Source organism: Andrena cerasifolii, chromosome 3 (assembly GCF_050908995.1).
Source record: "Andrena cerasifolii isolate SP2316 chromosome 3, iyAndCera1_principal, whole genome shotgun sequence".
NCBI classification, from domain to species: Eukaryota; Metazoa; Arthropoda; class Insecta; order Hymenoptera; family Andrenidae; genus Andrena; species Andrena cerasifolii.
Window position 1 is genome coordinate 16,205,618 of NC_135120.1, and position 24,435 is coordinate 16,230,052.

Sequence of the window (24,435 nt, forward strand, 5' to 3'; positions counted from 1 at the left end):
TGTCTTTCGTGCCTTTTAAGTTGTGCTTCTGACTTTGTGTTATTCGTGTATATGTGTATGTGTATTGTAATATTACTAGCAGTCTGTCCACTCCACCGACGATCCAGTGCCAAAGGGGGCGCGCCGTTGGACCGCAGCACGTCGCACTTCGCGGTGGTGCGACGTGGCACGACACGTTTACTTGACGGGGTACTTTTATGTCTGGGGCAGAGAAGAATCGATCTCTGTGTTTTCTTCGTGATTAGAGCTTGGGAAGTATGTACGTGTGTAAAATGAAAGGGCAATGATTCGGGACGATATGGATTTTTGTCCAAATTTTATGCTGGGCAAACTTGAGAAGCATTTTTCTGGGATTGGCTGTAATAACTAATTAGCCAATCGATTTGAAATTTTGGATAGATGTAAAGTAAACATTCCCGTTTTAATCGCTTGCAAATTTACATATTTTTGTAATGCAAAAGAAAATTGCAGTTCGTTTGTGTCTCTCGTTTTTGATTAGGGGTGCGTTGATAATAATTCCGGGGCTTTGGCTATTGGAGTAAGTTAGACACAAACTTCGTGTCATATCTTCGTAACTGTATTAAGTAACGAAGAAAGTTTCATGTTAATATCTTGTGAAAGTCCTGGAGATCATATATTGCTCGGCTCAAGACACGAGACTACCCCTTTAAAGGAAACTGAGATTGTCGACGTATGAAAATAGGGAAGATGTTTAATTGTTGTCGATCCGAGCACCTGTTTAGCACTGGAACTACGTCGTATTGAATAAATTCTACCATGAGAATTTGAGACATAGTTCGTGCACGCACGGAATACCGATTGGTCGAACGAAGAAGTGCTGTCACATCGAACGATCTTAGAGACCCGTCACGCTGCACAACACCTCTCGAATCATCACTCTCTGTTCGATCAATCGCCTGACTTCTGTTTGTGCTCGAAGTGACGGCACATTTTTCGAGACTTTTACTTGGAATCACTGCAAGAGATAATATGTAAACGAAGAGTGCGCGGGGTGTCTCAGGATTTTCTAGCCAAGCTGTGGCGATCGGTTCCACGGGTAGAAATGAAGAGAAATTAACATAAACGTGGGGCTATTAATGTTTGCAAGCTATAATGTACGAAACGTAAAGAGGAGGGTAATGTAACTTGCTCTTAGTAACGTGTAGGGTAAGAGCAGGTCAAATATCAGATTAATTACTATTATCACCATTTTTATTATTGACCACTAGGCTTTGATCTGTAGGAAATTTTCTAATTACAAAGAAACCGAACAGGGACTAATACACGCCAGAACTAATACCAAGAGGCGACAGAAATTTAGCATAAAATTTGTGCTGTTTTTATAATAACTGAACTTAAAATTCTGATTCAATTAAAAAGAAAGAAATTACTAATCAAAGTTACAAATGACCACCCTTAGCAGCCCCAGATTAGCCCCGCAGGCTAAATGTAAAGAATTGAAGTAAGTAGGTGTCCACGTTTGTGCAACAATTTCTTCTTTTTGCTCCGAGAACGGATCGACGGAGCTCGGCTAAACAATCTCAGGGCATTCTGTACGGCACTGTTGTAGATTGGAATTAGATTAGATGATAGCAGTTGCTTTGTTGTTAGTGGTGCGAAGCGAGCACAGTGGTAAAGAAAAACGAATCACGTTACGTTCGCAGCGAGCGACGAGACCATTACCGGATCATTAACGTTATTATTCTCTGACAGCCGATCGGCCGTTGTTCGTGGTCGCGTTGTCACGCATCTGGGCACCGGTTTGATGGGAGTGCGAGTTAGCACGAGCACACCCCTGGAGGGCTTTACCCTGACGAGAGACGACGGCTGGTTCGATCTGTTGGTGAACGGTGGTGGCGCAGTCACCCTGCAGTTCGGCAGGTCACCCTTCAAACCGCAGAGTCACATAGTCTTTGTACCGTGGAACGAGGTAGAATCACGTTTGCAATATATCTCACCACCTCTCCAGCCCCTTGCATACCAAAATTAGTCTATTTGCTGTTGCATTACGGGTGGAGGAAGTACAGTGAAATCATGGGATCAGAAATGGTGAGGAGAGTAGTGCTATTAAGCATCGAGAATTAAGATTACAAGGAATTTCCAATGCACTTTGCATAGCCTTTAAAAGTTAGTACATTAGCCGCTTGAGCTTTCAAATACTTCAGTACATCTGTTCCGCTCGGTATACTGCTTAACGAACTAGTATTATAATAGTTTCTGACCCTATATATTATTTACGGATAATTAGCTATCACTGTCGCTAAGTTGTTGTTAATATGCAAGGGGTTACCGACATCGTTCATTAAATACCTAAAGCTTAAGGGTAGGGAATCTAAACAACATGTTATCTGTTAAAGGTCGTCATCATCGACAAGATCGTGATGAGTACCGCAGAGGAGAAGCAACCCACACATGTACCACACGCATGCGCGGCCCATGACTACGACCTGATGAAGCCAGTGGTCCTAGCGACGTGGAAGCACGGCTTCCAGGGAGCGTGCCCTGATAAGAGCGCCATTCTGGCCGAGTCCCAGGTGATCCAAGAAAGCCTGCAAATACCTGGCACAGGGCTGAACCTCGTCTACCATAGCTCGAGGGCAGCCGGCTACCTATCCACGATACAGCTGCAATTGACTCCAGAAGTCATACCGCCGGCGCTAAATTTAATTCACTTGAGGATCACCATCGAGGGCATCCTGTTCGAGAAAACGTTCGAAGCTGACCCAGTGATAAAATTCACGTACGCGTGGAATCGACTGAACGTCTATCGGCAAAGAGTGTACGGCGTGACCACGGCCATGGTGAAGGTGGGGTACGAGTACAGCGACTGCAAGGACATCATCTGGGACGTGCAGACGACGAAGCTGAGCGGCCACGACATGTCCATCTCCGAGGTTGGCGGCTGGAACCTGGATATTCACCACAGGTACAACTTCCACGAGGGGATACTGCAGAAAGGGGACGGCTCCAACATCTACCTGAAGCAGAAGCCGAGGGTGATCCTTACGACGATGGGGGATGGACACCAGAGACCACTGGACTGCTTCGATTGCGACGGGCAGGCATCCAAGCAACGACTCCTCGCCCCAGTTGCTCTTGCTACAGCTCCGGATGGTTCCATCTTCGTTGGTGACTTCAATCTCGTGAGGAAGATCCTCGTTGACGGCACTGTTCGAACTGTCGTCCGACTCAAGTGAGTTCCGTATGGAATTATAATAGGGAGCGTGGTGATCTTTAGTTTCTTTGTTGGTTTTGATGGTAGTTTGATATAGTTTTTTGAAGTCATAATTTTCACGATTTTGATGGAGTAAATGTTCTCTGGAATGGATCTGCAGATTTTTGTTAATGTGGTAGGTATCGTAACTCGATATTTAGAGGAGTTTCAGCACGAAAAGGGGCAAATTTAATTGCCTGATCAAAATCCCAAGATCACGATACATACGAGAAGTAATAAATAGTATCAAACTGCCACGTATTTTTATTATCAATTTAATTTTGAGAAGCTCTTTAAAGTGACAATGCCTCACTTCGATATGATTCTTAACACTTAAATGACAGATAACTTGACAAACTACCGCATGGCGAATAGGGGGTCCATTTGGACCCATAACATAATTTCCTTCGCACAGAACTCAGGATTTATCACAATGAGCTTATATACCTATTACATTTTGATCTTGTTATGATATAAAATTCTTACTTTCCTAAAGATGTGATAATAACAACCAGTAAAATAAGTGATATACGAATCGGATCTAACCGTAAATGGAAGATCTGTGTAAAATACTTAATTATCAATTATCACTTCAAGATGAACCATCCCATTACCAGATATTACAAAACAATTACGAATAGAGTATAGAGAAATATGATCATTCCACTCCCCGAATTTTACTTAATCAACATTCTTCGTTCTTGCTTTCAGTGCAACAAGGGTTTCCTACCGCTACCATATCGCCCTCAGCCCACTGGATGGCTCCCTGTACATATCCGACCCAGAATCGCATCAAATCATTCGGGTGCGGGACACGAACGACTACACCGACCCCGACCACAACTGGGAAACCGTAGTTGGCTCTGGGGAGCGGTGTCTTCCTGGCGACGAGGCGCATTGCGGAGATGGTGCACTCGCGAGGGACGCGAAACTCGCCTATCCAAAAGGGGTGGCTGTCTCAGCTGACAACGTCCTCTATTTTGCCGACGGCACGAACATCAGGATGGTCGACAGGGACGGCATCATCACCACCGTCATCGGCAATCACATGCACAAGTCCCACTGGAAGCCCATCCCCTGCCAGGGCACTCTGAACGTCGAGGAAGTCCACCTTCGCTGGCCCACGGAGTTGGCCATTAACCCACTCGACAATTCGCTGCACATGATCGACGATCACATGGTGCTTCAGCTAGCTCCCGATGGTCGCGTCAAGGTCGTAGCCGGTCGTCCACTTCACTGTGCTTCGCCGTCGTCCTCGTTCGACACGGAGCTCGCGACCCACGCCACTCTGGTCATGCCGCAGAGTATCGCGTTCGGCCCGTCTGGGAACCTATACATCGCGGAAAGCGACTCCCAGAGGATCAATCGCGTGAGAGTAATCGGCACTGATGGCAAGATCTCCCCTTACGCTGGCGCCGAGTCCAAGTGCAATTGCCTGGAACGCGGCTGCGACTGCATCGACGCTGACCACTATCTGGCGTCCACCTCCAAGTTCAACACCATCTCCGCAGTGGCTGTGTCCCCCGACGGGGTTGTTCATATCGGTGACCAAGCGAACTACAGGATTCGTTCCGTGATGGCGAGCATTCCCGACGCCAGTGGCGCCAGGGAGTACGAGATCTACTCCCCAGACACGCAAGAAATATACGTGTTCAACAGGTTCGGCCAGCACGTGGCCACTAAAAACATTCTCACTGGCGAGATGGTGTACCAGTTCACGTATAACGTGAACACCAGCAATGGCAAGCTCAGCACGGTCACGGACGCGGCTGGCAATAAAGTTTTCCTGCTGAGGGACTACAGCAGCCAGGTGAACTCGATCGAGAACACCAAGGGGCAGAAGTGCAGGCTCAGGATGTCCAGGATGAAGATGCTCCACGAGCTCAGCACACCCGACAATTACAACGTCACGTTCGATTACCATGGCCCCACTGGCCTGCTGAAGACTAAGCTGGATAGCACAGGCAGGAGCTATGTGTACAATTACGACGAGTTTGGTAGACTGACCAGCGCGGTCACTCCCACTGGCAAGGTGATCAGTCTGACATTTGACCTCAGCTTGAAGGGGGCGGTGGTGAAGGTGGGGCAGAATAATAGAAAGCCCATCTCGATGCTGATCAAAGGATCGTCGGTGGTGACGAAAGTTGGCGAGGCTGAGCAGAGAACCACGGTTCTGGCCGATGGTTCTGTGGGCCAAGTCACGCCGTGGGCCCACACAGTCAGCACGGATACCCTACCGTATTCGGTTTTAGCCGAGATCGAGCCACTGTTGGGCGAAAGCTACCCCGTCCCTGCTAAGCAGAAAACCGAGATCGCTGGAGACCTGGCGAACAGATTCGAGTGGCGATACTTCCTTCGAAAGCTTCAGGGCAACAAGAATCGAGGCAACGCCAAGTCCGTGGCGCAAGTCGGCCGGTTGCTCCGCGTCAATGGGGAGATCCTGCTGACTCTGGAGTATGACAGGGAAACCAACAGCGTGGCTGTGTCCATGGACGAAGCGGAATTTCTGAATGTCACCTACGACAGAACAGCCAGACCAATCAAATGGGGACCCAGGAATGGCATCTTTGCTGGCGTGGAGCTCGAATACGATCGTTTCAGCAGGCTGACCAGCTGGACCTGGGGAGATATCAGTGAAACCTATGGCTTCGATAGAGCCGGTCGATTGTACGAGATCAAGTACAGCGATGGCACGTCAATGGTGTACGCGTTCAAGGATATGTTCAGCAGCCTCCCATTGAAAGTCACGACGCCAAGAGGAAGTGATTATTTGTTGCAATACGATGAAGCTGGAGCGCTGCAGTCGCTGACCACGCCGAGGGGGCACATCCACGCGTTCTCGTTGCAGACTTCCCTAGGATTCTACAAGTACCAGTATTACTCGCCCATGAACAGGCATCCGTATGAAATTCTGTACAACGATGATGGGCAGATTCTCGCCAAGGTGTATCCACACCAAAGTGGCAAGGTCGCCTATGTCTATGATCACACTGGCAAATTGGAAACTACCCTTGCTGGTGAGTGATATTGAATATTTATAAGAAATGATTTTCAAGTTTGAAATTCAAAGAATTATGAACTTTAAGGGGGTACGTGGGATAACAATACGGTATTTTGCTTGATCAACCCTCGAAAGTTGAGTTGTTTTTCGTGTTTTTTACTGTTATTCGCAAACACAAGGAGATTTTAAATGATTCATAGAGCAGTATTACTTGTTTTAAGTGCAGTTAGTGTTTCATTAAAGAATATTTATTTTAAGGACATTTATTTATTTATTTTTTATTAATTAAACAGAAGTGAAAGAGTGTATTAGTCACACTGCTTTCGTTCAAGTTTATTCATTGCACCTTCTTTATACTATCAATACACAAATCTGAATTGTATTATTCAGCAATTTCTTCATATAGATGATTTTAATAAAACTTTTACTTTGTATTCGCCCAGGCCAGGCACAGCGAGGGTAGTAGTATAAATCCCTCCTATCAGACGCTTTTTACGCGTATTTTCAACAATTAATAACCCAATTTCAACTTAAATGCAATTTCGCCATTCTTGATTTTCGTCTTATTTTGCCACGTAGAATCATTCCTTAAAATTTCTGACATCCTGTGTATCATAAACAAGAAATATGAAGCCTTTATAATATACTAGAACTATTATTCTCTTCACTTAGATCATATATGTCCTTATACATCCGTCTAATTTAAAACTGTTGAAATCTAAGTCCTCGAGAGGCCTCGACCGATTCAACAAGTAATACGCGACAAAAATCAACATAGGGTTAATTTAACATTACAAAATACAAACTCCTTTCCCACAGGACTGTCCTCGATCCACTACACGTACCAAGAAACGACCAGCTTGGTCCACAGTATCGACATCAACGAACCGAACTTCGAAATGCGAATCGAGTACAAATATCACGCCGGCATCGTCAAAGATGAGAAGATCAAATTCGGCAGCAAGAGTGGCCTAGGTAACGCCCGTTATCGCTACCAGTACGACGGTAACGCTCGAATATCTGGCATCGAAGTGGACATCAATGGCAAACAGATTCCCCAGCTACGATTGAAGTACAATCAGAATCTCGGGATACTGGAGGGTGTGGGCGATCTCAGGATCTACAGGAACCTGTTCAATCGATCGGTGATGCAAGACAGCAGCAAGCAATTCTACACCGTCACCGATTACGACGAGCACGGCCGCGTCAAGACGGTTCTGATGGACATTCGAACGATGGACGTGTTCCGCATGGAACTCGAGTACGACAATCGGAATCGTATCAAGATGAGGAAGCTGTCGATAGGGAAGGAGTCCAAGATAGAGAAAATCACGTACAACGCGGACGGTCACGTGCTGGAAGTGGCAGACACCGAGAACAACTGGCAGTACGCGTACGATGAGAATGGCAACGTGATCGGTGTCACGGAGCACAACGAGAAGATCGCGCTTGGGTATGACAGCGGGGATCGTGTCGTTCAGTACGGTGACGTTGAGTTTAACTCGTACGACGGACGGGGATTCGTCGTTATTCGAGGGGAACACAAGTACAGGTTTGTTGCAGTTTTACTTGCTATCTGTAGCAAAATTGTACGACGTAGTATACTATTGATTCTTCTGTTAATAGACAGCTGTAGTCTATGTCGATAATGGTATGGGCTCGCGAATATTTGTTTATTGCTGTTCATTTCTCGATGAAAATTCAATGGTGTACACTAAGTCTAAGGTAGTTGTGGTTTCAGTGAACTTCAAATTATTTCATTTCATTTCAATTCCTTTTGATTTATTCAAAATTAATGGGTTCTGTCGAATAATGGTAAGAATGGGGCAGTTTTGTAGCATTGATTTTCGTATAAAATTCCAAGTAGTAAATAAACTTCCAAGTACTAAAGAAAGAATTCCTATTGTACTGATGAAGGTTTACGATATTCAGTAAAGCCATAGTTCTGTCGAGGAGTTCACTGTCTCCCATACACATGGAGATATTTATTCCACAAGGAAAATGCATCATAATAACATTAACTTTCTCATACAGGTATAATTCACGTGGTCAACTAATCCACGCATCGGAGCACAAGAAGTTCCAGATCTGGTACTTCTACGACGACCGCGGGCGATTGGTGGCCTGGAACGACGACCACGAGAACATCACGCAATTCTTCTACGCCAATCCGAAAACACCAGATCTGATCACGCACATCCACTTCCCGAAGTCCTCCAAAACCTTCCGGTTCCTCTACGACTCCCGTAATTTCTTGATGACAGTGGAGACGTCCGAGCAGAGATTCTACGTCGCGACGGACCAGAATGGCTCCCCGTTGGCGTTGTTCGACACTAACGGGAATCTGATCAAAGAGATGAGGCGCACACCGTTCGGCAAGATCATCAAAGACACCAACCCTGATTTCTACCTGCCCATCGACTTCCACGGCGGCCTGCTGGATCCCAACACCAAGCTGGTCTACTTAAACAAGAGGCTGTACGACCCGACGGTCGGCCAGTGGATGACGCCCGCCTGGGAGCAAATGGCGAACGAGCTGACCACCCCGACCGACATCTTCATCTACCGTTTCCGCAACAACGATCCGATCAACTTCAAGCAGAACGTCGAGTACATGACCGACCTGGCCAGCTGGCTGAACCTCTACGGTTACGACATGTCCGCGATGCTCGGCTCCGAGTACATGAAGCAGATGGTGTACCAGCCCAGCGCGACCATCACGTCGCCGCAGCTGACGCCGGACTTCGGCGTGATGTCAGGCCTGCAGTGCATCGTGAACCGCGTGCACGAGAAATTCTCCGACCTGGGCTTTGTCCCCAAGCCTCTATTGAAGCTGGAACCAAAAACGCGCAATCTCCTTCCGCGCGTGGCTCATCGCCGCGCCGTCTTTGGGGAAGGTATCCTCCTGTCGCGAGTAGGCGGACGAGCGCTGGTCAGCGTAGTGGACGGTGTGAACAGCGTGGTCCAGGACGTGGTGACTTCTGTGTTCAACAACTCGTACTTCCTGCCGCTGCACTTCAGCGTCCACGACCAGGACGTGTTCTATTTCGTCAAGGACAACGCGCTGAAGATCCGCGACGACATGGAGGAGCTCCGCCGGCTGGGTGGCATGTTCAACGTGTCCACTCACGAGACCACGGAGCACGGTGCTGGGACGTGGAAGGAGCTGAGGCTACACAACCCCGACGCCGCGGTGGTGATTAAATACGGCGCCGATCCTGAGCAGGAGAGGCACAGGATACTGAAGCACGCCCATAAGAGGGCGGTGGAGAGAGCCTGGGAGATAGAGAAGCAGCTAGTGATGGCTGGCTTCCAGGGCAGGGGGGACTGGTCGAAGGAGGAGAAGGACGAACTGATCAATCGGGGCACCGTTAGTGGTTACGAGGGTGTCGATATACACAGTGTCCACAGATATCCTCAGCTGGCCGACGACCCTGGCAACGTGGCGTTCACCAGGGACACGAAGAGGAAACGGCGGAAGAGCGGGAACAGGCGCAACAGGGTCCACAGGCACGACTCGTGATTCGAGGACGTGGCGCGGGGTCGCGACGCTATTTGGGACTTGATTCACACGGCCACGTGAATCGTGCCGGCGGAGAAAGCACACAAGAAAGAACAATGAAGAGAGACAAGACTAACCGTGTTCGTATTTACTACTCAGCCGCATAGATGGTGGCCGCGGCGCACACGCGGTCCCGTCATCCATCATCCTCTCCCCGATCGTAGCTCCCTCTGTTCTCTTCTCACCGCACTCGCGATCGGGAACGGGGGACAAGGAGGAAAAAGTGGTTCATCGATCGCTGTCTAGTTTGTTAATTCTCGCGTAACCAAAACCCCGCTCGGTGTGCCATAATAGCGTTGCTGCTTTGCGAATCAACCGTCTGTATATCCATTTTAGTTCCGACAGCCGCGATCGACGGATGTGCCCGTTCGACGACCACCTCGGACAGCTCCGATCTATCTAGGGAGATGTTCACTGGTCGCGAACGCGTCACAGTTGAGCCTAGTCACGTTATGAAACGAACCGGTATAAACAAAATGATGGGGGTGGGGGGAGAAGACGGAAGATTGTTACGTGGTGATTAGTTTGTACGTAATAGAATGGACACGATGCTCGCGACAGGCGACGAGCAAGCAGAGGACACGAGAGAGGTGCGTGTGCTTGAACTTTCAAGGTGCCGTCCGTGATTGAAGTCCTGGCGAAAGGCGAGTGCGTGAAAGAGATAGGGCAGAGAGAAGTACTCTCGTGTTCGTCCCGAGTGTCGATCGAACTGTGGTGTTTTCATGCAACAGGGTCTATGAAACGCGCACGTAAGCACGAACGGGACGGTTCAGGCGTGGTGGGGCCGACGTACCCTGGCCGCTGTCCTGTTCCCAGAGACGGTTTGCGCGTGCAAGACGTACACACACACACACACTCTTCTTCTATCGACGTCGCACGCTGGCTGTCGCGTTTAAAGACGTTCGGGCAAGGGTGGGGCAGATAAGGAAGAAGCAAAGAGATACGTCGACGAGAAGAGAAGAAAAGAAAAGAACAAATATACAACAGATATTTTTAACATGACGCAATGGTATTGTACTGGAGTGCGTGGCGAGCGTTTGTAAATATAGCTACTCGACTAATCGTGAACTGTAGATAATATATTGGTATGCGAGACGCGAGGAGCCGGTAAACTTAAGGTGGAAACTGTCGATAAATGCTTTTATATATGTATACATACACGCGCGGCGCATGCCTCGTGTGCTGAGCACGCGATTTATATATATATATATACGTACGGAACGACAGGTTTCGACACGAATCTGTTAAACGACACGCGAGACACCTATGCCCGGCACGTGTGGGAGGGTATATGTGTAGAAGTTTCTTGTGCGCGATCGAAAGAGGAATCGAATCGATTGAATATAACTTGGACTCAGGTTTCGCGCGCGAACGTTAAGGTTCGCGAAGAATGGTAGGTACTCGTTGTTCGCCTGTCTTTTTTTTTTTTTGTCGGGAAAGGTTATGTTCGCCTGGAATCGAATCCGCGGCCGATCGTCCGAGCAGGGAACGAGAGATTCGAGCGAGATCCGCTCTGCAACCACGTAGATAAAACCGTGTAAATAGTTTGATAGGTATGAGACAGTTTGCGTGTCGTATATACCACCTGCATATAATCGGCGAGACGTTTGTAACGATGATGTGTATTGTATATGCCTCGTGTCTGTACTTCGCGTGATCTGCTAGGAACGACGACGTGACGCAACGAGACGAGCAACAGACGGGCGAGAACCGCGGCAAGACGCGTCGATTAATAATGTCCACGAGGGAATAATATAATAATAGTAAGAGTAATAAGAATAATAATAACGATAATAATGATATAATATAAAAAGTAATAATAATAATAGTAATAACGATATGATAATACTAATACTAATAATAGAAGTAACTAATAAAAGAAATAATATTAATACGATAATACTATTGTACGGAAATACCCCGCCTATCTTTCTACTAAAAATGAAAAATTATTTTTTGAATTGTGTCGTCAAAGATGTCCTATGTAACCGTGTGTCTGTGGGATCGTCCCGTGGAAAATCACCCTGCGTCCCCTCGAAACATACCCCTCCCCCACCCCCTAAATCAACAACCCCCCAGCCCTTAAAAACCTCTCCTCTCCATGTAACTGAACTCGTTGATGTTTATCGATATCGGGTAAATGGCGAAGCAAAAGAAGAAAAAAAAATGTAGCTCGAGCTCTGTGGTTTGGATCAAAGCGAAGTAAACCGACATAGAAAGTAAATAAGCTGAATAAAAAAAAGAGAGAGAGAGGGATGACGAAGAAGTGGGAAAAACGCGATATAATACGTACGGTATAATAAGGTAAATAGAGAAATAGCGAGCCAACGTGCGAGCCGCGTCGCTCCGACCACGTTGTGTTCCAGGTAGTTGTACGGTGGATTTAAACGCAGAAAGAAAAAAAAACCATACATAATCATAATTACAAAGTAACGTACTAGTTGACGAGTTAAACGAGGGATTTAGTAAACGGTTAAGCGCGTGTGCTAGCGACACCTTTAAATGGATAAAGAGAGAGAGCCGCTGTACATATCCGTTGTGTATAGCCAAAAAAGTAAATGCCGCTGACCCACGCAAGTAGTGTTTTCGCGTCCACGTGTGCAAGAAGAATGCATTTTCTACGAAGTAACGGGGGGAAAGTGGTGGTAGAAAAAGAAGAACCGTGATTGTCTGGTTCGTCAAAAGGTAGTTTTGTCCATTCCTATTTGCCTGAGTTATGATAGGATCTCTTCGTTCGTTGAGATGGAGGCCGTGGTAACACGAGGCATATCAATCTGTGATTCACCGTTTTCAATAATCAATTCACAAGACTCTTGCATACAAGGATCTGCATTCGTTCCTACTTCGGAGAAATTTTCTAAGCGTTCAGCCATTGACAGCCTCGGCCTCGTCTCAGAAGGGTGTTCACTGAAATCCGCTGTTATCCTCGGTTGCATGGTTTTCCCTCGATGTGTTGCCACCTCTACGACCTCTCTTTTTCTCTCGGGAACACGAGAGAGCACAGTAGAGCCTCCATTGTCCGAACCGACGCAGGCGCCACTGGATAAGGTAGATTTCACCTCGAATCTCTGTATCTACGATACTTATACGTATACCTAAATAGCAAGAATCAAAAAAGTAACGCGGGAACACAATTCTCTCGAAGATCTACGAGTTCTACATCTTTTCGGCAAAATTACTTCGTACAGTAAATTCTCGTTATAAGCTCATTTCGACTATGCGCTGTACGCTCGGTCGCTATCTCCCCACCATTTCGTGGAATCCATCGATCGAGAGTAACACGTACGCAGCGAATAATCGACGCTATGCGTTGTAAGCTCGCTGCCAGCCCCGAGCGTCGAGCCTATAACGAGAATATACTGTACATTTAATTGCGTGAAATTACGACATTCTTGTTGTATATCTAATTTTCTGAATACTTTCAGAAAGTTTCTTAAATCATCCCTGATTTAAGTTCCCTGCAAATTTTCCAATACTTTGGTCACTGTTAAAGTCCCTTTCAACAGTTGCACAGGGAGGCCACTTGAACAAAGAAGTGGTGTTTCATCTCGTATGCTCTGTTCCAATAACTCGAAGAGTTCAGACGGACAAAGCATTCGTATAATGGAGGTTCTATCGTAGTCGCAACAGTGCTTGATCCGATTCAGGTGTCCATTAACCCGTCGTTACCCGCTACCCGCCGCGTAAATGGCATGTTTTATTTAGATGCTCAGGATGCAACATAGGTGACGTGTCGTTTCCGACGGTACCGCGAAACAGTTTTTCTGGGCGTGCCCGACGAAACGACACGCGAGGTAAGCGAAAGGGGGGAAGAGTAGCAGGAGAAACAGCAGGACGTTTAAAGTGGCAAACGCTCCTGCTCCTCGAGGACCTCGAGTTAGCTCTACGCTTAGCGCATTGTCCACCTTCGAGCGATATACAGCGCCGCGAGAATTCTGCCTCCCCCCTTTGAAGACGAACGAAAGAGAGAAGGTACGAGTATATATAGCCTCCGTAGGGCACCAGCAATCATAAAAATACGTCCAGAGAGCGAGGGATGGGAAAGCTTGTTCAGGCAGTTTCCAGCCTTCCCCGCCGCCATGTTCCGGATGCGGCAGAATTCTTGCGGAGCCTCGGTCCCGTAGTCGAGGCGGGAGGCTTCTCCTCTGTCACCCTCGGCGCGCGTCCTCGTCGCTGTGGCTCGGTTGGAGGGCGAATCGCGAAATGGCACGCGACTAAAAGAAAGCAATACTTCGTAACTATCGTGTATGTCTTAAATGATCTAATGTGTCTGGTGAGCGCGGAGAAATTGGTTAGATGCGCGAATGGGGCAACGCGAGCACGTGTGCATGATAGGGAGCGAAAGAGAGAGAAAGAGAGCTATCACGGTAAATTAATATATAACGAATTGTGTTAACCGATAATTGGGGCAGGGGGAGAGAAAGTCGCGCGCGTTGCTTTTTTCCCCTTTGTTAGTAACGACGGAATTCGAGCAACCCCGCGTCGCTTTTATGGCGAGGGATTAGTTCTGTTCGTAACGATGTGGTCCTCGCTGTATTCCCAAACATTTTTCCAAGCCACGATTGCGCGTCGCTCCTTTCTGTACATAATTACTACGCGTCGTCGACCGAAGATCCTGATCTTTCTTTCTTTCGTTGTGTTGAGACATCGGCGATTATCGCGGGCGCTTTCGACGCGAGAGCATGCCCACGGCCGCGCGCAAGGTAATCGCAGTGACGGCGCTTTTTATGGGCGGTATTCTCAGTCGTTGCTTATTTCTTAGGATCGTCTTGAGCATGCGGCATCCTTTGCTAGCTACTAGGTATGGTAGAGGATGCCGTATGCTTAAGCATGTGCTTAAGAATAAGTAGCGACTGAGAATACCGCCCTATATCGCTGACGCGTGAAAGTCGACGCGTTTCAGGCGAACCGGAGGCGCGACGATCCCACGTGGGACGATTTTTCGGCTACCTGCGCGGTTATAGGTTCACGCGAAGAGAGACGCCTGGTCCCTTTTATACTTTCGTGTACCGGGTGTTTCGGGACTATTGGCTTGAGTTAAATTAGTAGAATTCGCGAAGAAAGAGATAACAGTTTTCGTAAATACAGATCTGCGAGTTAATCGGGTTTCTTTTGAGATATTCAGTTTTTCGTTGGTTATAAGGCAATTCTTTGTGAGACAAATTGATCTCGTATTGAATATGTGTATTGTTGGGGAGTAGCTGCTTTTTTGGGACAATCGTGAATCCATAGTTCTTATTATGTAGCAGCGAATTTTGCTGGCTTTTCCTACGGTACCTGTGGTACTGTAAAACACATTTGTTTCGGTCGATTTTCACTTATAAGAATTCGGGTATATGGAGCATAGTGATACGTGAAAAATAGTTGGCCTTAAGTATATTAATTTAATGGAATTCCATTTATTTATAAAGGTTAACAGCTGTTTGAACGTGGCAATCCTTAAAACATTTACTCTGTCAGGTGCAACTATACTGCTCGACACTATTTTTTGCCGTATGTATAATTATGGATACATTAATTGAAAAATAAATGCCCACGCAAGGCATGTACGGTCTTCTCAAATATCATGTAAGAAGTAAATAAGGCAGAGATAACAATTTTAATACACGAAATTTATTTACAACTTTAGGAAACTTATAACGAAGTCTAATTTATTGCGACACACTTTTCTGACGATAAAATTTGTCGCTTTGAATAGTCACTTGTTAACTCATTCTTAAATTTGAGACAATACGCCATCTGTAACTAATAACTGATAATTTACAACAATGCAATCTATGTATCAGATGACACACCATTTACTTTACACGGTTTTCTTTTAACTCTTCGCGTGGCCGATCGGTAAAAAATAGTGTGGAGCAATACATATTTGACAGAACTTGTTGTTCGTTGTCATTGCATTCCGCAAGTCATCTTATAAACTTCACTCAACTACGAAACATTCTCGCTTGAATAGTTTCAATCCTTGACATTTTAAGAATTTATCAGGATTCATAGCAAGATATCCAATAAAACTGCTCCAGAAATCTATTTTCAACCAGTTCACTGTTTGTCTGACAACTGGGTCCCATTATCAAAGACTAACGTTGTTCAGAAAAAAGGCACCTTCCACGAACTGAATGTCTTAAAACAGCTCTCTTTGATTCCTCGAATACAATCGAACAAATCAAAACAGTTTTTCTATAAAAAAAAAAAAACTGAATATTCCAAAAACGGTTATCTTGCACACCTTGTTAACCCTTTGCACTCGAAGCACTTTTGCTACGAAGAACTAGCAACTCGACGAACTTGAATAATTACCATTATTTAAATCTCTTTATTAACACTGCCCGCATATACAGTGCAGCGACAAATGGTAACTGTAACAATAGTCATTGTCGCTCCTCAGATTCCATTCGAGTTGCTACCCTAAATAAATCTGGCGGCCAAGAGTCGCCCCTCGAGTCCAAAGGGTCGACACACTTTCGTACCTTTTACGAGTGCCATTCTCCACTTAAGCTCGCGCCTTTAGTTTCGAGGCACCCGGTATCTACATAGAGCCGAGGTTGAAAACGAAGAACAATCCGTTGTCGACGATCGCATAACACGAATGGGTCCATAGGAGGAAGGTCCCAAGGGGCCCGCCTCTTATCGAGCCGCGTTTCACGGGCGCACATCGCATTTTGTCCGATCTTCTATATCTTTCGTTCTTGTCCTTTCGTGGAGGTTGTACATATTAATTGCGGATCATTATGTAAATACTCTTGAACACTACGAAACATGCCACACACACGCGCACACACACACAACAAACACAAACACGCGCGCACATACGCACACACAAACAGACGTACGCGCGCAATCTGTCCGCGCGAGGTTTATTTTAAAAGACTACATCATTATATATAAATATGATACCATGTAATGATATTTAACAATAAGGTAACATATATTCTATACTCTTACACGCTAAGTACTCAATAAATATATCTATAAAATTTCCCCGTGTTTGTGATTGTCTGCCCCTTGACCCATCCCAATTGATCCCGTCGATATCGTGGCGTCTGAATTCTAACCAACACAGCCAATCTGTTCACCTCTGTCATCTGCTACGTTCATCGATCGGGGCCCGCCAAACGGAACCCCGTTAAATGTTCCCTCGCCTTGTCCTTGCTCACACCTGTCGCGACAGTTCCCCCGCGACAATAGCGAGAGGCTCTACTCGTAAAGTGTATAAATAGATATTTATATATGTATATATACATGTCTGTCCTGGTGCTCTCGCTATCAGTCCGAGAAGGTCTGGAGAAGTACCTACGAATGCGTGATGTGATAACAGTTGTTTTTTTCTATACGTTAACGATGAGAGCTAATTAAAGACTTTTAGTAACATCACTGGCAGAGTTGTTGTCATTCACTTTCTGTCTGGTTTGTCACAGTTGGACCTCTCCTGCGAGTATCCAACGACATCGTCCACCCTTAGACCAACGCACCTGTCCCAGCGCTCGCGCTACCTTTGCAAATAATTAAGTCACACCATGAGCGAGTGCAGGTTCTTTCTTCTGCTCGTTTTGATATTAAAAAAGAAAAAAGGACATACGATACGTACGCTCGACTCGGCGGAGAATTTTATATTAACGAGCACCGATCGCCAAATTCGTCGCGTTGACACGGCCGGCGTCCGACGTAGAAGCTTCCGGTAGTCTGGAAAAATTATAAACAAAATGAAACGATAAACGAACGTTGTGAAATTATTCTGCGCTCTGATTGGTGAAACACAGATTTGGGCATTAGCCAAATAAGAAAGTTATACAAATTGAAAAGTAACTGATAATTTGTCTTTGCTCCTCATTCGAAACATTTTAACACCTTGGATTATCTTTACTCGACGAATAATGGATAAAGAATTTTGTTTGAAATTAATTTATGCTTGAACTAATTCAGCTTGAAGTAAGGTTTTTATGTTTATTCGAAATTGATTTCGAAGCCGCGAATAACTTGTATAAACTGGAAATTACGATTTTGTTTGTGTCCTGTAATGTTATTGATAAAAGAATTTTCTTCTTCCCTCTTTGATATGGAAATATGTGTATAAATATTATATTCGAGATTATTGGAATCTCAATAAACTTAAACGTAATTATTTTGCAGTGAATCGTTTAAATAAAACATGTTATTCTTTATCCACTTGTTATTTATTCATATAACTTTTTGAAAATTGAATTAATAATATGCATCCAATATAATATTCTCTAACTCTTGATACACTTTCGTTGGAGTGTATAGACTTTATGAAAAGTGTTGCAAGAGTTGCTCTATGTGCCTAAAGTATTGCACACTTTTGTAAATAATTATTATCAATCATATATTACGATAGACATGTTACATGCAGTAATTAACAGACTATGATTTTATAAATATAAATTCTGTGCACATATTTTCATACTAAGAGCGACAGAACATGATTCTTCTATTAATAACATCACAAGCTATAAAATTAAATTCATCGAGATTTCGAATAAAACCAGGAAAGTGAAAATACAAAGCTTCCGAAACGAAAAATGTATTTTTATTCGTCAAACAAGTTTCGTATTTCCGTACTTTTCGAGTGATGACATTCCGTATTAAATGATATTGAAAAGAATCGTTCACCGTCTAATCGCAATTCAAAATTTTTATGTAATTTGCAAAAAAAAATTGCCCATCTCTGCTTGGACACATTATGGAACCTACTAAGAGGTGGAGGTGGAGGGAGATTGCGAAATAGAAATGCTAAAATCCTATTACTTGTTAGTAGTTCCTAACGATCGACTGTTTTATAATTTTTTACTATGAGAAATAAATTTTAAATGAACTTGGCATCCTTTGTACATCATTTATTATGAAACAACATTTTTCTTCGTCCAAAGCTTACAGCTCGTATAATTCCGTTGAAAACTATTTACAATGGTCGCACAATGTCTGCTCGTTCAATGAACAAATGACGGAAGGAGATGCGTTCAGTTCTGAACGTTTTCGAACGACGTGAAAATTCCATCGTTACACGATCGAACCTTCAAATTCGATTTGTACGTATACTCGCATACAATGTGTACATTTCGTATCTTACAAACAGCACAATATCTGTACATACATTGTTCTAAATTCATCTTAATGCAGATCAAATTGCAACGACACGCACCAAGTTTTCACAGAACCAAATCTTTTTAGTCTCACATTCTGAAATTATAGAAACAAACTTGCTGATTGCAAAATACCCTCTCGCGATCGATGTAATGTAGGTTTTGACACGTGTATGCGCGATACATAGCGCGGCATGGGTGACACTTACAATATTACTTGTGATTCATTTTTCTATGTACCTCGCATAATAAAAAGAGTATCAGTAAAATTTTAATACTTGCAGAAAACAACAAAATTAAAAAAAAAATGACAATAGTTATAACGCACCCGAAAGTATGTACCTTAATGAATAAAAATAAATGCAACGTGTACAAGACAGTACTTACAGGAATATCACAAACAATTGAATTCTATAGCTAAATATAACTCTTCTTTTCTTTAGAAATACTGTGTATTACTTCTTTTATACGCGAGAATGATTTACCTCAATATTGTTTAACTTTTTTAAACAGAATCCTTCAGTTTTCGTATAATAAAGCTACGATATATGGGCTAAAAATTTACATGAAAAATTGTGTCTCTTAAATTCGCTAATTTCATTGACAATTGAAGGAATACAGTCAGTGCATACCTTTAAAAAGTATTATTGTTAACAAATGTACTGTAAGATAAAAAGTAATTTTATTAATCGAGGTGCAAACTTAGTATGACTATTTAGCTTTCGTAGGGAAGTGGAATGGTAAGAGAAATGGTATAGTAAACCTCTATCATTCTCGTGTCAATTCAGAATATCTGTATGTAAAATACAAGGAAATATTTTAATATCAATCATCCAAATTGATATTCCTTTTTTAAGGTAAGGATCAAATAATCGATAATTGCTTATACATTCAATTTCGGTAACAAGTCTTTAAATAGCAAAATATACGTCGAAGTATTTTTCCAATACTCCTCTACTATGTAAGAATGTAAAACTCTTTCTTATGCTTGTGGTTGTATTTCAAAGTTTAATTCATTCGGATAAACGCAGTCCATTCGTACATATGCACACCAAGATACATATTCGAATTACAGCACGTTATATGCGACGTCGCAGAATCGTGTGAAAAAATTGATTGTGGAGAGAAAATTTTCATACAGATATTAAAAAAGAAAGAATGTTTCCTTGGAAGAGTCATTATGATATAGTATATAAAGTGAGACGAAGTCTATCGAAGTACAGAATAAATAGTATTTTGTAAATCTTTACATTACCCTTAATAGCGAACACTCTGATTATAGTATAAAATAAGTTATCTATACAAGTCGCAACACGAATGCAACAATGGTATCGAATTTGATTAAAATTTTAATCACAAAGTTGGCCTGGAAATGCGCATTTCTAAAGGAATTCATTGTTACAACTAACAAATATAGCAGCAACTGTACGTAGAAAAATACAGACAATTGTTGACACGAATATGTCGTTAGTTTTTACAGAAACGCAATAGTGTCCTAAGTGCAAGTCAATTATTTTAATACAATGCTACTTACTCGAGGCCTAGGCCCCAATTGATACCTTGAACAAGAAACAAAATTAATGGTTGCCAAGCAACTAACCATCTGATCCAGTCTAGCAACTGACCGTAGAAGACATGAGGGCGTTCCCATCTTTATGCTTCATTAAGGAGCATACAAATGTATCGATAGAATTAAATAATTTTAATTATACAGTACTGTCCCATTATAGGGACGAGTCCGTCCCTATAACCGGAGCCTCCGATAACTCCGTTCCGTTAAGGGGACTTCTTTCAGAGGACACGCGACAGCGACAAGCCGTAAATTTAATGCGAGATAGCGACGGCGTCGTATCACCAAAACAAGAGGGCACAGACGAAAGGCGAGCCGAATAGCATACCGTTTCGTTAATGGGACGACTTGGTCCCCGAGCGTCGCCCCCTTAACGGGACAAATTAGTATCGTTGAAGTATTAATATGGTGATAGTTTAAAAAAAGGATACGGATTGCAAAACATTTTCTTGAGATCAACTTTTTCTTTACAATACGGGCATGTCTCTTTCTTTCCCACAATGCACCATCCTCTGATACAAAACTCGTGAAAGACATGTTCACAAGAAAGCTTGTATGTATTCTCTATAACACCGGGTTCGTGTTCTGACACTAAAAGTCTGTTTCCACATACTGCGCACACACCCGGTTCTAGAGTCCTTGTAGGCATTTGACCTGGTACATAATACTGTAAATTATCCAATATATTGCACCATTCGTACCCTTTACGCTAAAAATGTAGTATCCGATTATTGTATCTATCTTTATACGTACTCCGATATGTGAAGCCATTTTATCCGCACATATCTCTGCAACGTCTCTTCCTAACACTCCAAAATAAAGACCATAAAATAAGAAAAGTATACCGCAATTCATCCATACTTGAGGTTTAACTTCAAATACGATATTCAACCCGAAGAACGTGGCTAGCATTATAATATAACTTATTATACCCAACACATAACTGACTTTGTAAATAAAAAGAAACCATTTGTACACCAATCTGCAAGAAAAGAAACCTATTAAATTATTAAACATCTAATAACCCTTTGCCTGGCGTCGACGTGATTTCACGCCCATAGACTTCGAACCGCTTCTCTAACATTCGCATGTCTTTACCGCGTGCTTGGGGAGATCGCTTTTGATCTCGGCGACTCTTCGCTCGCGCGCAGTCGACGACCGTCGCCGGACACTCGAAAGCGATACGACCTGCGTGCAGCAGGAGTCACTCACTAATGGAAATTAAAGTTTCTACATTTTCATTCGATCTCCGTGAGAATACCTGCCGATGGATTGGCGAGGATTTATTTTCCTGGTGAAAATAAATCTGAACGCGGGCTACTTTTAATTATACGTCATATACAATTGGTCTGTAGAATTCCGAAGTGTCCCAAATTACGTATAATTGAAAACAGTCCGCGTAAGGATGCCCTTGAATTCATTTTCATCGAAAAACCTCGCCCGTCCACTGGCAACACTTTCACGGGGATTTAATAGAAAATATAGAAATTTGAATTTTTCAATCCGAACGTGGAAACGAGCTGGTCTATGTTGGAACGGTATTTCGGTAAATCCGTTGCCAGGTAAAGTGTTAATAAATGAAATATAAATTTATTAAATTCACTGCTAGTTATTCTACAAGTATTAGTAAGGATGAGTATACCTTGGTGTTGTACCTGTAATTGGTTTCTGGACAGCCTTTCTTACTACCAGTCCTGTTATACAAGACACTACTAACCAAAGGAATATAAACCTCCACCACTGATTTTTTAAACTTAACCCAAACGGAGTAATCCACATAGCAATTAGAGTAACAAGCTAAAATGGTACGGTATATTTTTTATAGGTATTGAACAGTAGGCTTCGCAATAGAAAATATTCAGCTCAATTTACCTGATATGATTTGTAATGTATCTTTTTCCATTCAACTAACGTAACTTGCGCCACTAGTAATGTGACTAATAAAATCAGCAGCATTTCTGCATGCATCGACTCGTGGCCCTGATGCTGCTCGTGCATCTTTATATGCTGCACCCTGAAATTCCCAAGACAATGTTAAAATAATATAAAATTGTTAGTTATTACATCGAAAATGTGATCCTCGTAATTAATAATAAGGTAGAAAGACTTAATAATTATACAGTGTCCCAAGATATTTTGGCTAAACTGTTGGTATATTTTTATAAGTAAACTATATAGTAAAATAAGTGTAAAATGCAATTTGTTCTAACTTTATGATAAAGCATTTAGAGACTATGTTTAAGCTGTAATTGTTACTTATTACTACGCGTATGTTCATAGAAAATATTGTTACAATGTGGCCTGAAAATCCTGGAACAGCTTGTGTAAAATATAATTATTAATTTTCAAACAGGGCTCAATGTATTACATAAAATACATCCACATTTACCTCCATTTTTCCTCGTCAGTCATCTCATCCTCACTCTAAAAGAAAAGAGGAGATTTAATTTAGACTAACAAATTAAAGAATCTGAATGTACAGAGTACAGATGAGAAATATCTTATTCGAAAATATGAAATGGTAAATATCACTATGTGTGATTAATCTCATGGCAAATAATTGCCAAGTATCGTGAAAAAGGAGCAATATTTATCGAAGCATGCAAGTCCTTCTCCTTTTTTAAATGAATTGTTGTCCTTGGAGGTTATATTTGCGTAAGCACGTCTCACGTGTGTATTGTTATTCTGCATATCGTTAGAGTAATCTTAGGTGGAATAATATTGTACCTTATTCAAGAGTTCGTGCGAATGCATATTTTATAATATATCGCGATATCACTTATAAAACAGATTTTACTAAAGCGACATAATACAAAGAACGTTCTCCAAACCAGGGCCTGGACACTAGAGCCTGAGCCATAGACAAATAATGATATTTTATAGACAAACATCCCACAATTTTTAGGACACTATTTCGCAGCGCCACAGGCGACAAGGAATTCAAACTAAAGCGAAAGTAGGATATTTGTAAGCCATTTCAATCTACGAATGGTTTTTATTAGAGGTGGCAATTAAGACATGATCACGCATGTTCCGTTTCTTGTAAAAGCAAACTGAGAACGGGAGATGGAAAATGCATGATCGTCTCCGAAACATGAGTCATCAATCACTGGTTGTTAGTGTGTTGCGTATGCAACTGTAAACCATTCAGAAATTCAAGTGGATCGCAGATTTCCCGCTTCCGTTTTTGTTTGAAATCCTTGTCGCTTGTGGCACTGTAAAATGACCTTCCCAAAAAATTAGAGATACCTGTCTGTAAAGTATTATTATTTATCTATGCTTCAATACATCGCAAAGTACAATTCACATCGATGAAGAAGTGACACGTTGATAGTCATCAAATTTGAATCACGTTTTACAAACATAAGTTTCAGGCAAAAATAAAGATACAATAGATTGTACTTTGCAATAAATTGATACGATATTATCAGAATAAATATCCAAAATGCAATTAAATACAGTATTGAAACTAACACTGGGGATATATTTTAAATTTTTCGCGCCAACATTACGTCCCGCGGACATATTGATGACGTTTTCGTCCAACGAAAAGGTTACTCAATCTGTAAGTATACAAACTTAATTCGCAAATGTTGAAATTCAATAATCAGTGTAATTACTTAGTTAAAATATCTAGAGTAGGTTAGGTTAGGTTTATATTTTCTTTGGTACAGTTTACAAAAATCGCTTCTGTATACACTTTCCCAAAAGTGGCATTTCAAGAATTGAATTCTTATATAGCCCAACGAACTCTGGTCCTATATCTAGAGTAGAAATTATTTTATGAACAGCTTACATTTTGCTTTGAACGTGTTGTGAAATATTGCATTATCTAATACATATTGTCACTCGGTCGAGTTCTTGTAAATTCCTGGCATAAGAGGCAACAGTAAAAGGAAACTTAAATTTAGAAAAAAGAACACTTCATAGAAACAACCCAGCCTACTAACAACACAAATATTCAGAAATTATTCCAAGCAAAATAAA

The 24,435-nt window shown here is 42.9% G+C and overlaps 2 protein-coding genes across 17 annotated transcripts in view; one reads left to right on the plus strand and one right to left on the minus strand.

Annotated features, from left to right (window-relative positions):
- Window positions 1–11,677, plus strand: part of Ten-m (teneurin transmembrane protein Ten-m) — an 834,379-nt gene extending 822,702 nt beyond the window's left edge. For all 10 annotated transcript variants that reach the window (XM_076807851.1, XM_076807850.1, XM_076807852.1 and 7 more), the window contains 5 exons: window positions 1,714–1,930; window positions 2,358–3,193; window positions 3,926–6,231; window positions 7,035–7,767; window positions 8,250–11,677. In XM_076807851.1, coding sequence (XP_076663966.1) covers window positions 1,714–1,930; window positions 2,358–3,193; window positions 3,926–6,231; window positions 7,035–7,767; window positions 8,250–9,738 — 5,581 coding nt within the window. In that variant the 3' untranslated portion in view covers window positions 9,739–11,677. The remainder of the gene's footprint in view (window positions 1–1,713; window positions 1,931–2,357; window positions 3,194–3,925; window positions 6,232–7,034; window positions 7,768–8,249) is intronic.
- A 2,085-nt stretch (window positions 11,678–13,762) lies between these two features.
- Window positions 13,763–23,301, minus strand: LOC143366658 (E3 ubiquitin ligase Rnf121). Of its 7 annotated transcripts, none has more exons than XM_076807892.1 (10): window positions 23,176–23,301; window positions 22,838–22,872; window positions 22,321–22,462; window positions 22,091–22,245; window positions 21,202–21,430; window positions 20,880–21,115; window positions 20,413–20,529; window positions 17,366–17,460; window positions 14,641–17,266; window positions 13,763–14,498 (listed from the first exon to the last, which is right to left on the minus strand). In XM_076807892.1, the coding sequence occupies exons 1-8, from the start codon at window positions 23,200–23,202 to the stop codon at window positions 17,391–17,393; spliced, it is 1,011 nt and encodes a 336-aa protein (XP_076664007.1). In that variant the 5' UTR covers window positions 23,203–23,301; the 3' UTR covers window positions 13,763–14,498; window positions 14,641–17,266; window positions 17,366–17,390. The 7 variants fall into 7 exon arrangements, with proteins under 7 accessions (XP_076664007.1, XP_076664005.1, XP_076664006.1 ...); XM_076807890.1 differs by having other exon boundaries at window positions 14,641–17,270; XM_076807891.1 differs by having other exon boundaries at window positions 14,641–17,260; window positions 17,362–17,460.
- Between the last annotated feature and the right edge of the window lie 1,134 nt (window positions 23,302–24,435).

Bases quoted from the DNA above. Each gene is read 5' to 3' on its own strand.
- LOC143366658 (XM_076807892.1), bottom strand. From the start codon at position 23,202: ATGCATTCGCACGAACTCTTGAATAAG. The intron at 21,116-21,201 runs GTACGTATAAAG...GATAATTTACAG, and splicing joins AAATGGCTTCACATATCGGA to TATTATGTACCAGGTCAAAT. The intron at 17,461-20,412 runs GTAAGTAGCATT...TAATTTTTCCAG, and splicing joins AATTGGGGCCTAGGCCTCGA to ACTACCGGAAGCTTCTACGT.